The sequence below is a fragment of the Pyrgilauda ruficollis genome, unplaced genomic scaffold (genome assembly GCF_017590135.1).
Source record: "Pyrgilauda ruficollis isolate IOZ18807 unplaced genomic scaffold, ASM1759013v1 scaffold6, whole genome shotgun sequence".
Taxonomy (NCBI): domain Eukaryota; kingdom Metazoa; phylum Chordata; class Aves; order Passeriformes; family Passeridae; genus Pyrgilauda; species Pyrgilauda ruficollis.
Genome location: NW_024527710.1, coordinates 2698673 through 2712950, shown reverse-complemented (window position 1 = coordinate 2712950; position 14278 = coordinate 2698673). Strand labels below are relative to the sequence as shown.

Sequence of the window (14278 nt, the reverse complement as noted above, 5' to 3'; positions counted from 1 at the left end):
AAACCTATTTAAAAGAAGACAGACACAATCAAGATCTCCGAAAATTCTTACAGGATGAATTACTAACAGCTGTGGTAGTAAATATCCCTGTATACTTACGTTCTTACAACACTTTTATAAGCAAAAGTTTGTCCTAGGAAGAGACTTTTGGTCCAATTCATGTAAATGTTCTCGCATTGCACACAGAATGCAGATGTGGCACAAAGCTGCTCCACTAGTACAAATTAGTTCAAAGAATTTTTAAAGTGTCCCTTTGCTCTTGCAGATTTTAACAATAGTTGGCCCAGAGTATGGGCAGAATCCTAACTCTATCTCTACAGCCAGATTAGTCATTGTACATTCTCCTGCCATTGGTCTAAAGTTAAAATTAATCTATTGTGCACATTTTTTGATTCCCAGAAATGGCAAATGTTTGTGCTTAACGCAGGTGATATGACAGCAATCAGGTGATCAAGTGTTAATGAACCCAGCATGTTACCAGAAAAGACTGGTAAATCTCCAAATATATTCAGTACAAGCAACTTGGCAGATCTTTTGAAGGTTACAGGTAATTGTAAGAGTATTTATGTGATCAGATTCAAATGAATAAATAGAACTAAGATAACCAAACACTTGAACAGAAAAGGATGGTCACTACTGTCTAGTAAATCTTTCCTCTTCCTGTGTGTCTGTGTGGTCTTTTGTAGCTAGAATGGAGTTCATCCTACCTGCACAAGCAGTGTGTCAGTTCAGTGCTGAAATTGAGCCAGTAGTCACTGTTGAAAAGACTCCACAGCTGCTTCTCAGCTTGAACAGCCAGAGTCTATAATGCACCCAACAGTAACAGACTGTAAATACATATGCCATATAATCGGAAATCTGATTAAAGCTAGCATGCTAAGCTCTCTGTGGGGATAAGGGATTAAGAAAAAAGGAGTTTACATCTGTGATTCTATGCTAAAATTTTACTGTGGACTGATCCAACTTCTAGTCCTGCTCCTTTTAATTCCTCAGCCATATCAACCCAGAAGTTCCTCACCTCCATTGCACCAAATCTACTATTTGTATGGTCAGATGCTAAGCTGGATACATGAAATGGTCCTATTTTACTGAAAACACAAAATTGTGCTCCTGCACAGTGTATGTTTTTTTAAAAAAATGTGCAGATCCAGGACCACGGCCTGTCTCAAGTTCTGTAACAACTAGTTACTGCAATGGGTTTCTGAAATGTTTTATCATTTAATACTCTCCTCTTCTGCTCTACAGAATAGGAAGGAAAGAGTAAGACAGCCTTATTTTTTTAATAAGGCTGCTCAGAAACACAGAACCTCTGAAAAAAATCCACAATTTTTTTTTTTTAATATTCTTTTTATTTGCCTTCTGCTGTTTGAAATTTTATGGTTAACTTAGGTCTGTCTTTCAAGAAATTCTACAAATTTGTGTTCTACAAATAACACAGTTTATTTTTTTTTTTTTAAGGCTGAGATCTTCACATGACTAATTAACTCTAGGATTTGAGTGTTGTCTAATCTACCAAAACTGATTTGTGATAAGAATCAAACTGGCAGCAGAAATAACAAAAAAAAAAACCTCAAAAAACCACAGGTGTGTTTGCTAAATCATGACCAACAGACAAATGTGCTCTCACGTTGTGCTTCATTCTGCACCCACGTGGCAGTTTTTGCAGTGTAACAAAAGGAAGGAGTATGGTGGCACTTCTCACATACCCCACTGCTAAATCAATCTTCCTGGCCTAAGACACTGGCAAATGTGGCTTGAGCAAGCCAAGCTGATTTTGCATTGAAATTGATTAGAACAAAGAGTTTAGTTTATCTCAGTTTGGTTTCTCCTTTTCTGCAAGAGTTTAGTAGTCCTGAGCCTTTTTACTCTGCAAGCTGCCTTTGCTCTTGTGTATATATACGTTCTTCCTGCTTGGCTGCTCTAAACTCCTGAACTGTGTAGTTAGCAACAGGATTTGTCTTCTCCTTCCTCTCTTTTCTTCTCACTCCTCCTCATCAGTATGGTACTCCAAGCCACAAAATCATGCCTGGTCCATTTTCCTGTCTATTTATGCACTCATTTTTGTTGACTTTTATTTCTCAAAGAAGTGATAAGAACTGTTTAGGGATTAGAAGCAGAACATAACATGCTATTTGCTACCTCCAGATTCAAAAAGCTGCATGATAAACAATAAAAAAAACCAACTTCGAAATGAAAAAAAATTAGTTTTAAATTCAACACCCTCAGAAAGTAAAATTACTTGCTGATTTGTTTCTTTTTAATAAATCCATAATTAAAAAGGAAAAGAAAAGTAGTGTATTTCCTGAAGATTATATAGAATATCATCTTAGAAATAGAAACCATAGAATCATTTGGTTGGAAAAGACCTTTAAAATAATTAAGATCAAATAAACAGGTTTATTAAAATAAACTTTTGTATTCAACGAGAATGATTCTGTAAGGTATTGGGGGAAAAGCTGGAAAAAATTAAGTTTTTAATATAAATTTTAATTTCAGATTGATGTTTTCTCTGTTTTCTAAGTGGAATGTCCTTGTATACATGGCAGCTAGGGCTAGAATTCACAATACAACATAAGTTGCACTGAGACAACTAGGAATAAAAAAATGGCTGAGTATCACTAAAATTTGGGCTAAAAATTGTAATACATGGGAAGCTGCTTTATGGAGAGCTCAGCCATAAAGGAAAAGATGGTCATAACCTCATTAACTTAGTAATCAATCTGTCTGTAAGAATCAGACACATCCTTTACTTATATGTGATTGTATATGCAAAAAGCAATAACTTGGTTTGTAGCACACCTTTGGACCCAAACAGCTAACAAGTTTAAATGTTAAAATACTTGGGTTCCAGTTGGAGAAAACACTAGTAGCAAGTCAGGAATTTCTTTGAATCATCTCAGCTTACATGCAAAAATGCTACTAGTCATGCTTTTTTAAATGCAGAGCAAGTCTCATAAAGAACAAGCTACTTCCTTTCCCTTTGAAGATATGGTATAGGCAGTGCCAGGAGTACTAGAGACAGAGAAAAAGCACCACAGGTAGATAAAACAAAATGCTGAGCCAGTCTAAACTTGCACTGCCAATTCAAATTTGTTCTGAGTATTTTTGATTAATTTTGTGGTAGCAAGCCTAATTCCTTACCAAATCTGTCTACATACCAGTGTTATTGGTTTTCTGCAGATAGCACAAAGGATTTCTTTCCTGTCCCTTCCTGTTTCCCTCCTACTCTGCGATGCAGTGTTACTGCATTCAAGCCATGAAGCATCCTTAAATGGGGGCTGGATTCTACTGATTTCTCAGTCATCACCACTGAGCTTTCCTTACCTGCTGACTTCAGTTCTGCAGAACTCCTCACAACAAGCTCCTCCTGACACTGTGCTGTGCACTGACCCTCTTCCTCAGAAGCTCTCCAGCCTTGCCTCACCATATTCTGTAACAATCTGCTCCAAGAGCAGCACGAGTGCAGAGACAGGATGATCCATACTGCTGCAGTATAGGACACCTTCCAGCAGAACTTTGGTTCTCAAGTGTAACTTAGAGGATCTCAGCTGAGGTTCAGAGCAAAGCTGATTGCTTCAGCCAAGCCCTTAATTTGCAGCAATATCTGAACACCTGGTCAGTGACACAGGTGTATCTTAGTTTGAGTTAAAATCCTAATGCATTGCAGCTGGAGCACTGGGCTCCTACCTGTAGTATTACTTTGCCTTTGGTTGTGTTGGCTGTAATCCTGTAATTAGCAGATAAACTCATCACAAATTTTATAGTGTATCATGTGCAACCTGAAAGGAGAGCTTCAGTGCTTTTAAGAATTAGAGTTTAACTTATTAGATGTTTCCTCTGCCTGAAGCTTTATGTATTCACATTAGAAGAGCAAAAGACAAAGATGGCTTAGTTACAACTCTCTTCACTAGTAACAGCAGCTCTTCCTTGATGTATTTCCCTTTATTTAATACCCCAGCTATTTCAAAGATATTCTTAGTGTTTACAACACAGAACTAAATCTGCATGCAAAAATAACACAGACTTGCACATCAGCAGTAGCATTCCACAAAATGGAACTAAACCAGAACCAGCTCATCTCCTGTCCTGGAGGGCTTGCTCAATAGCAGGCTTTCCAATCAAGCTTGCATTAGGCTTGCTGCAGCAAGAGAGTCTGATCTCTGCTGGAACAGGAGGGCAAGCAAGTTTCAAGACCAACAGCACAGTACTGTAAAACCTGCAGTTTATCAGCATATGTACCTATGTTAATTTTAAAAGTCACACTGATAAATCTAGAAATTTGATGAAGTGCACCAATCTGTAACACAGTAGTCATTGTACTAAAGTGTGCAGTTGAGAGAACTATGTGACAGTCTCTCAAGTAAGCTACAATATAAAGGAATATTTCCATATGATACTTAACATTATGTGGAAATGTTCTGCTCTCAGTTCTAATGACATGACTGGGCATGGGTGGGTGTACAGAACTTGCACACAGAAAACAGTGGAACAACTGTCAAGAGCACTGCACTTATTGATGGTCCCCAAACTGCGTGAGCAAAGTAATATGATTCATTTCCTAGACCACTTTTGCTAATTCTGATATTTTAAAATTTTATTGCAGTTTTTTTTAAGTTGTTCTCTCTCTTGGTAAAACTGAACAATTCTATTTTATCCTGCTCCTCAAGTTATCTTGTCCTTTAATTTTTCACTTTTCCTCTTACAGTTTCATGGATTCCACTTCTAGAGAATCCTTCTAATTTTTAAAAAAGTAGGGAAAACTCGGTATTAATAAGCAAGACACAGACAGATAAACACGAGGTGCAGTAAAGAGGAAGAAAAGCAGTGGCTAAAACCAGTCAGATGAAAAGACATCAAGAAAATTTTAAGTTGAAGTAAGTAGGGACAGTAAAGAGAATGGAGAACAGGAATCTAACACAGACCAAAATAAATAGCTGAAAGCCTGCAGTAAAACATGATTAGAGAAAAAAGCTGACACGTGAGAATGACTAAAATTTTCCTTGTTTGTTTTTTTTCCCCTTACTGTTACATGAGCAATAGTGCAGTTTCACTAGGGAAGAGTCTGTAAACATGTTAATAGCTCTAGAAGTAGATCAAGAGTTGCCTAGATAATAGGTTTCTATTTTCTAAGTACGTAATTTTTCTCTCGATTAATAAAAAAAAATTCCATAGTTGAATTGCATCAGTCAGTGTGTTGTCTTCTGACTGAATTCCTGTAAAGTGATGCTGTCCTCAAGGCATTTTTTCTTAATAGCTTTATTTTGGCAAGTTTTAAGGGAAAATTAACAGCAGAGGTATGCAATTTGAAAAAAATGGTTAATATTCTGAGAAATTGTGATGTAGGGTAAGAAAAAAGCACTAATATTGGAGAATTGTAATGAAAAAAATCCCAAATTATCTTATAGTAAGTAATAATTTCCTTAACTTGGATATCAAGACAGACATATTTAATAATAATATTTTTCTTCTTAAATGGTATCTGCCTGCAGACAAAGTAGGTTTTTTTTTTTTTTAAACCAAACTAAACAAAAAACTCCCCATGCCCCAATAAACCCAACCAAAACAATCCACAGTGCTTTTCAGTCTACTACAGCTTTTATGTCAGTGTTATGACAAGGTATCAGCTGGCCCTAATTTCAACTGTTTGAGACAAGGACAGTACAATAAGAGACAAACCAAACTGAAAAAAATTGTATGGAGGAAGTGAAATAAAGTTACTCAAAATAGAGGTATTTTTTCTCTTTCTAAGATATAATATGTTCATGATGGAGAGCTTCAGAAGCACAAGCATACAATATCCTGTAAATCTTAGTTACTCTTCAAAACCATCATTAGGCTTTATAGCTGAGAAAATAGTTATGCAGCAGGGAACTGCTACAGCAAGCTTAATGATGAGGGGATTAGAGTTGAAAGTGAGAGCACTAGACATTCTTTTCTAGCAAAATAATTCAAATCCCAAGTGAGACAGTAGGATAAATGAGCCAGAGGGCCTCCATTCATTCTCCAGCAAACGACACATCACAAAAGATCCATACATTATGCCAGGAAAATACTCAGCAAGAATGAGAAGCCTTGGAAACAGAAATTCTTGACTTAGAGTCTGGTTGGAGGTCACTGCTCTAACACTGCACAGTTCACATATTTGCATTTGATATATTGATATGTAAAGGAATTTTTGAGTTGTTTATGTTCTTTTAATTCTGCAAATGATCCAAAGATTGAGACAAATATTAATCTTTTCAACTTCATAGGTTGGTGGAAGGGGACTAAAAGAAATGCTTCACATTATTGAAGGAGCTACTAAAATTACACAAACTGTTTTGTAATTTCTGTGTAAAGGAAAACAGTTGGATTTAAAGTTTTCAGTTTTCATACCAGAGTTTCACTATCAATTAATAAGTCTACATCCAGTTTGTTTGTTAAGATCCTGTTTAATGGTTTACTTAATTCCTGTTAGCTAATTAAACATGATGAACTGGTGTTTACTGATTTGCTAGCCCCCTGCTTGATTTCAAAACAAACCTATGCTACATTGATTTTTTTATTATTCCATGATGCTTAAATCAAATGAGATTAGACACAGTTAAGAAAGCAGCACTAATCTGAATAAATCCATCAAATAAAGTGACAGGCTTTCATTAAAAATATACAGAAAAGACTCCAACACTGACTAATTTTCCTTTTTTTCAGAAACCCTTTTATGTGACAAAAAGAGTACTTAGCCTGGCATCTAATTATAATTCAAATCATATAATCCGTTGCAAAGGATTACACAATCCTTGCACAGTTTGTAAGTGCCATTTACTGCAGGAACCAATAATGCACTGAGATGTGGAACTTCAGTGCAACAAATCAGATCTGTGAGTGTCCAAACGCTGGCACTGGTGATTGCACTCAGCTGCTGGGACACATAGAAAAAGTTATGGGCATGAAATTAATGCTGTTTTCAAGAAGTTTAGATATAGCAGTTTGCTGTTTGAACTCAGTTTATTACTGCATGTGGCCAAAGGGGAAGACACAAATAAGTATTTGATCTTTTACAAACACCTGACTGAATGGACATGCACACAGCAGACACTAATGTGATCCACTGTTACAATGATTGTGAACTGCTGAGTGATTCTCCTGGACTCCAATTAGACAAATACTGTCTGAGAGTATTCTTTAGCAGCTAGATACATGTATCTTTCTCTAGCTGGTTGATGAACTACACCCAACTCTAGAAATACAGTGTGGTAATTCAGCAGTGGGACTCTAAGGTATGATGCTTCATCTTTTGAAAGCAAAACCCACATAAAAGTATGTAATTCAGAGTATCTTATATTTTTGCCATCCAAGCATCATGACATCTCATTTCTTGAAATCAAATTTCTAACCTCATGAAGCACACCTGCCTTTATCTATAGTACTTGCACTTTGGTTCTTGTGTTGCAGCACACTGCCTGAAAGACTGAGGAATGAGCTTGGCTTGTAGGACACACATGGATCCTTAAAGCTTCAGCACAGACAAAAATATCACCCAAATAAGGCAATGGTTAAATTAATTGCACCATGAGGGTCTTGCTCATAAATGATGAAAGCATTTCAAAGTTCTTTGAAATGCTTTCATCATTTCCTCCTTTGCTGACAGCATGGCACATAGAAATAGAAACCAGTCTCTGACCCCTGCACATAGAACTAAAGCCAGCACAAGCAAGACAAGAACGTGACATAAATTACATAAATTGCTGGTTTAGCTAAGTTTATTTGCATACTGAAAAATCTTTCTTTGATGATGCCAGCTGCTGGTGAGAAGAATATGTTTGGTGTCATTATAAGAACACCTAGAAAGAAAGGTATTCTGATATTACAGTATCACAGAGGTGAATATGCAAACAAGAAAAGGCGGGGAGAGATCAAAACAACCATGTTTAGAAAAAGTATATTATGTAAATAACACTAATTTACCAGCATTTTGGCACCTCTTGTGTTGACTGGTGCACAGAGTTAAAATTCCGAGAAAAAATACACTTTAACTTTACTAACTGTGAAGACACTCCTCAAGTACATAAACAAAGAATCCTTCTATTCTAAAGCACAAAACCTTTTAAAACCAAGAAATATGCCAAGGCACTAGAACCCAATCCATATAATTCAATAGCAAGGAACTTCTGTCTGAATATCTACAAAACCCTTGTGGTTTTGACAGTTTGGTGAAAGAGTTACTTCTTAAATATCACTTTAAATAATATATCCTTAAAGGTTCTTTGTTTTCAGTTATGTATTATATCCTAAAATTATTTTTTTTACTTAGGTAATATTAAAATGAAACTCTCCTTTTACTAGGTATGATCCCTCACAAAGAAGTTGGTGCTTGTGCCATGACTGCAACATTTTTCCAAGAGCTGAAACAAGTACAGTCATGTGCACTGAGCTCTGAGCAGTGCTGCTGTGAAGGAGGAGAGCAGACATTACACTGCTGGGTATTACAGCTGCTGTTGTCCCCAGCCTTTTCTGCCATCCTCCAGAAGAAATAGATCACAGACATTTACATGCAAACTTGTCTATGTAGCACGTTTCAAATTTTTTCAATCCCTGTGATTGCATCTTTTTATTTGATAATTAAGCTGTCATAAACCTATCAATTACAAAGTAAAAATGTTTCTAATATATCCCTGTATTTTCCCTCAGGATTCTCCCTTATTTTTTCAAAGTCAACTGAAAAGATATGTGAAAATCAGATTAATTTTATCTTCCAAATAATTTAGATTGATAAATTCACAAAAAAATTAGAAAAAAATAAAGCCAATTCATAACTCTGAAAAAATAAAATTGCCCTGAAGATAATGCAACATGAGAAGAAAGTTTCCTTGTATTACTTAACTTGAAAATAATTGACACAAACAGTTTTTATAAAAAAAATATAAACCACCTCAAATATTATAAATGTTTCTCTCTCAAAATATTACAATATTACAAAAAATATTTTAACCTAATTCTCTTTGGATTTGACAATACTCCTCACTATTATATATTCACAGTTACTTCAATTCAGAATTTAAAAATCACTACTAGCATACTGAGCAATAGCTGTCACAATTAAGGTCCAAAATTAAAATCTTTCCAGGTTTTAAACCTACAAAAAGTTGATTTGGAAACATCTGCTAACACACTTAATCATTTGTTACTAACCACCAAGCACTGTTTCAAATAGTAAGACTGTACAGGTTAATAAATAGACATACAACAGTTCTTACCATAGCAGGAGGCTATCATGGTCTACTGTGTGCTCTTAAAATGCAAAAGCTTCTTGACAAAGACACACCTTGAGAAGTTCCATGCCCAATCAGCAATCAGACCTGCCCAGGAGACAGCAGCTGATGAATCACAGGGACGATAACTGAGCAGTTGGATGTTTTTCCCCCTAAATCAAGGAGAAGTTTAATACTGTGTTGAGTAAACTTTTTCACACTTTAATTTTAATTATTATTTTTACTTTTCTACTAGGTGAAAAATGTGCCATCTATTTGCCAGTGAGCCATTATGAAATACAGAAGTTCCTACTTTCAGCTGACAGTTTTGCAGACTACTTCTTTAAAAATATTTATTATTAGAAAAATATTATAAAAGAGTTTATTTATAAACTGGAAGAAAGAGAAAATCCAGACATCACCACCCCCCTGCCCCCAACAAAATTAATTCATTCATGTCAATGTAAAATTATGCACAAGCTCAAAACCACCCTCCATCAGTCCACAGTTCAACAAACTAATAGGGAGAGGTAAACGTATCTATTCCAGGCATCACACTATATTTTATAATATATTATTAGTAGTAGTATTAGCATTAATTGTGATGATGATGATGATGATGATGATATGGAAGTCACTTAAAAGTTCCAGTTAGGATCACTCCCCACCCACCCAGGCTGTATATCTGCCCTGAAAACACTGGTGCTCTCAAAACCTAGACTGTAACTGCATCACTGTGCAGCTCTCTCTCCAAGGGCTGTTCCCTCCCAGAGTACTGCTGCTGCCTGGATGAGGGATCAGTGGTGGCCATAGGAGGCGCAGGCCGGCGCTGTGCTGATGCAGACCCTGGAGGAGAGGGACCCACAGGTGTCTCTCACTCCATACTGCTCATTACACTGTGTGTCCTTGTCTTCTTCTAAAAGTGCAACAAACAGCCCTTAAGGGAATTGACTTTCTGTTTGACAGCAGACATGAGAAATAGAATTGTCTTAAGAAAATCCTGTAAGAGCTCAAAAAACCAAAATGTCACATGCCCTTTTCCTGGACATGATCTGCCCAGTGTGCTGAGTTCTGATTTGGGACCTGTTCAATACTACACAACTCAGCATCTGGAAGGAAATAAAACTACCTATACTATCCTTTTTCTTTACAGTGTTAGCCACAACAAATGGTATTTTAAGCAATACTTTACAGTCTGTCTTCTTTACAGGGACCTTAACAAACCCGTATCTAATGATGCAAATCAACAGGTCACTAATTTGCTTTTAGATATAACACAAAGGAAGAGACTTATCACATCAGAAGTGTTAAAATTCATGAGCTGAAAACCAATGATTCTGCCATTTATTTAAGTATATTAAAGTTAAACTGTATATGGCTTGTACTTGTAAATTCCCATGTCAGATGTATGTCACAAAAGATTTACCAACACAGAGACAGCAAAAAAAAGCTGAATTTTTGATTTTATGAAGAAAGAAATTAATACACCTGGGGAACTGATTTAATCATGTTCTATCGTGTTTTAGCTGCACACTCACTCTAAACCCATTCTACACTGCAGAAGTGAAGACCCTGAAAAACAATCTCTACCCAAAGCCAACCCCTTAACAAAGTTTTATTAGCACCATCACCACTACTCTCATTCTCCATAAGCCAGGTCTTTAGTTTCGCCTTTGCCCTTTCTTTTTTCTCACTTACACTCTCAGATTTTCTTAGGATTCTAAAGTAACTTCTCTACCATACTCCATCATTCCATTTTAACCCAGTGTTAAAGTTACTTGTCCAGCCTGCCTAGAGATACAATTTCTCACACTTTCACCAAATGCTATTTCACTCTTTCTCATTCTTATTGGTAACATAAAACACACAACTATCTTTAGTAGATAACTGCTTTGCTGTCAAACTTGATGCAAATCTTTCAGTCAAAAAGCACAAGGCCTCTATGTACCAAATACCAATTACATAACAATTAATACTAAATACAAAAAGGGCCTATTTCCCTTCTGAACTACCTGCAAATACAATTAGTCCTTGAAGGTAAATTAAGAAGCCATATTCCCCTTTTTAGAAACACAAAGGAATATCTTGTCATCACAGTACTAACAAAAGCAAGTGATCATTTTGCAGCAAGTTTATAGAAAAAAGGCCACTTGTATTGAAACCTGATTGAAATGTCCCTGACTCTGCATCTGGGTGTAAATGTCTACCCTAATCTCTGTAATTTTGGATGGGAGCTGTGATGATATTTCTTTTGGCTCTTTCATACCATTTGCCTATATTCCAAACCCTAGTGATTGTAAATACTCAGGTATTTACAAAATTAACTACAGTAATATATTGCAATAACAACAACAAACAACAATAACATTATGTCTGTGGAGGGTGTGGCAAAAAATAAGGGGTCTTGTTAGCAGTGATTCCTATGACTTCCAGGCATCACTGACTGTGGAAGCTGCTTGTTTCACTTCACTGCAGGAATAACTGGTACCTATTACTAATTTGTATAAACCAAGATACACCTCTATAAAAGTATATCACAATTCTGAACAAAGGAAATTAATTTTGTGTGTTAAGTCGATGCTTACTGCCTGCCAGCAATTTGGAAATGAAAGTAAACCCCCTACAAGAACAAAGGACATTCTTTTACTTCAATGCTAGAATTGAAGAAAATTCACTGCTGATTTAGAGTGGCAGAGCTAACGCTGCACATTCATCACAAAGAAGCCTTTTGTCTGCTCTGTCTGCACAGAAGACTCTTTGATGTGCAGCTTTTTGTTTCTTCATACTGTAACTTCTGCTGGGTGATAAGTTGCATTAACTTCCATGACTGGTTTTATGAGACAAAAATTGGAAGGAGAATATGGAGCAAAGACTATTCTAGGATTAGCTACAAAAATCACTTGCTAGTTCAGTGTGCTTCCACTATGGCAGTTAAAAGAAGGGAAAAGTTGTGCCGATAGATTACCAAAGTGCAGAGTCTGAGCTCAGTGTTCTGCTTTTGGCCTTAGTGCAAGATTGCAACATGGCATTCACTTACACAATATCTAAATGACTTCCAAAACAAATTTACTGTGCTTACAGACACAAAACATTTTTTTTTTACATTTGTCAGTCTTGAAGCACTGATCAAACTAATATTAGAGCATACCAGTATAAGATGCAGCTGCCTATTCACGTAGTCAAAGATTCTCAAGAACAAATTTTAATATACTTGGTGTATGAACTAACTTTCCTGTTTTCACTTTCCTTTCATACATCTATTATCTTCAACACATGGTAAATTAAGTCTTCCAGCTGTAATACAAATTAGCCAGACTTTAACTTGGCCAGTATGATGGTAAATCTGGGTCAAATAATGAGCATAGTCTATTGCAACTAGCAATAAATTTGGCAGATTGACAGTTCTGAAAATAGTAGTCTAACTGCATTACATAGTCACACTCATTATACAATTTTATGGATGGAAAATAAGAAAAAGAAGATTGTAGTAGAACTCCAGGTAGTTAAGTCAGAGCTGAGCTGGCTGTGCTGTGGACTGGCAGACATATTTGACCAAGTCATTTAACCATGAGTCAGTCTACCTACAACTGGAATTCTGCAATCAATCTTCTTTTATAAAACTATTTGATACCATAAAATTGAATTTTAAAAGGTTAGCAATTACTAAGAAAGTAATACCTAAAGTAGAGATTTCAAGTAACTGCTATTCTATTTCTCATGACATCTTAGTTTTCCAACTGTGCACAAACTTCAAATTCCTTCTGCTTTTTCCCATACTGTGAGCATTTATGTACTGGCACTTAGTATAGGCCCTCAGTTCTGCTGTTTTCACAGAGGAAGAGTGAGATCCTCCCCTATCTTAAGGACACCTCTTCACTGACCCTGCATCATCACTTCTCTTTAGATTACAATAACCCTTCCTCAGGATGTCTTCTTTCCTATCCCAGCCTCTTCTGGTTTACTGAAAGGACTTGGGCCCTTGTAACCTTCACCCTCAGCCCCACAGCTTCACTGTCCCTCCTGATATGTCCTTGATGCCCATGCAGACTCAGAAAGGAGCAAAACTCTAACGACCAGACAAGCCTTGAAAGTCTCTCTGCAGTATCCTGGATCCTGGCACTCAGCAAACATCCCGAAACATCACATCAATGTAGCAGATGAATGTTTCCAGTCCCTAGAGATGGGAATCTCCAGTGCCTATCAGCTGTCTTTTCTTGTTGATGTTTGGCTCAGGTTCAGCTGGCTCTGATGCCTCCCCCAATGGCCCTTGCTCATCCTCATCTTTTCCCAGGGCACCACATTTGTTCTGTGGTTGCACTTCTGCAGGCAGAGAAGGAGCCTTCTCTTCTACTGCCAAAAGTAACAATGCTCTCCATCTCATTTCTGTTGATCTCTCCTTTTTTCCTGATGGTACAAAGCCTGCTGACCTCCTGACACATCTCCTTTTTCTCAGTTAGCTCCTTAGCTCCTGCGCATCCCTGATCTATACTCTAGTAGCAATTATATCAGAAAAAAGCCCCTGAGGTCTTATCTTACTATAAAAATAATTTCAGATTTCTACCTGTGTACAAGAGAATGCTCATTTTCACAAGAAGTCACTCCGATCTTTCTGTAATTTGTGAAATTGGAAAAGATTTGTTTCCCTTTTGGCAGATAGAATGCAGGGGTACAAGAGGCCTAAGGCAGCAGTGATGTCCTTCTAGTGACATCTTTTTGCTCAAAGGAGACAGAGAATCCCCACAGGTGATTTCTCTTTTGTAGCACCATCAAGCACCTTTGTAGCAGAGGTGCTTGATGATCTTCCTTGTTCATTGTGTGTTAACCAAGAGCTGCTGAGCACCTTCTCTGCACAACTGTGCCTGTGCAGGGTCTGGTGCTCAGTCACGCCACCTTCACATTGGAGGAAAAGAATAGGAGTGAGAAACGTGAAGATGTGCTCTAACAGTTAAAAGGCTACGGATACTGATTGCATAGTTGTCAGTTCCATAGAAGTATTATGGAGCTAAAATCCTGCAGCTGGATATCACCCTACAAGAAAACGTGAATGG

At 36.9% G+C, this 14278-nt stretch overlaps 1 protein-coding gene across 1 annotated transcript in view; it reads right to left on the bottom strand.

Annotated features, from left to right (window-relative positions):
• The window catches only part of BCAR3 (BCAR3 adaptor protein, NSP family member), an 83273-nt gene extending 74019 nt beyond the window's left edge, over positions 1 to 9254 (bottom strand). Inside the window, exon 1 of the mRNA XM_041483054.1 lies at positions 9237 to 9254. Within this exon, the coding sequence (XP_041338988.1) occupies positions 9237 to 9239 (3 nt within the window). The 5' untranslated portion in view covers positions 9240 to 9254. The remainder of the gene's footprint in view (positions 1 to 9236) is intronic.
• Positions 9255 to 14278: the final 5024 nt, after the last annotated feature.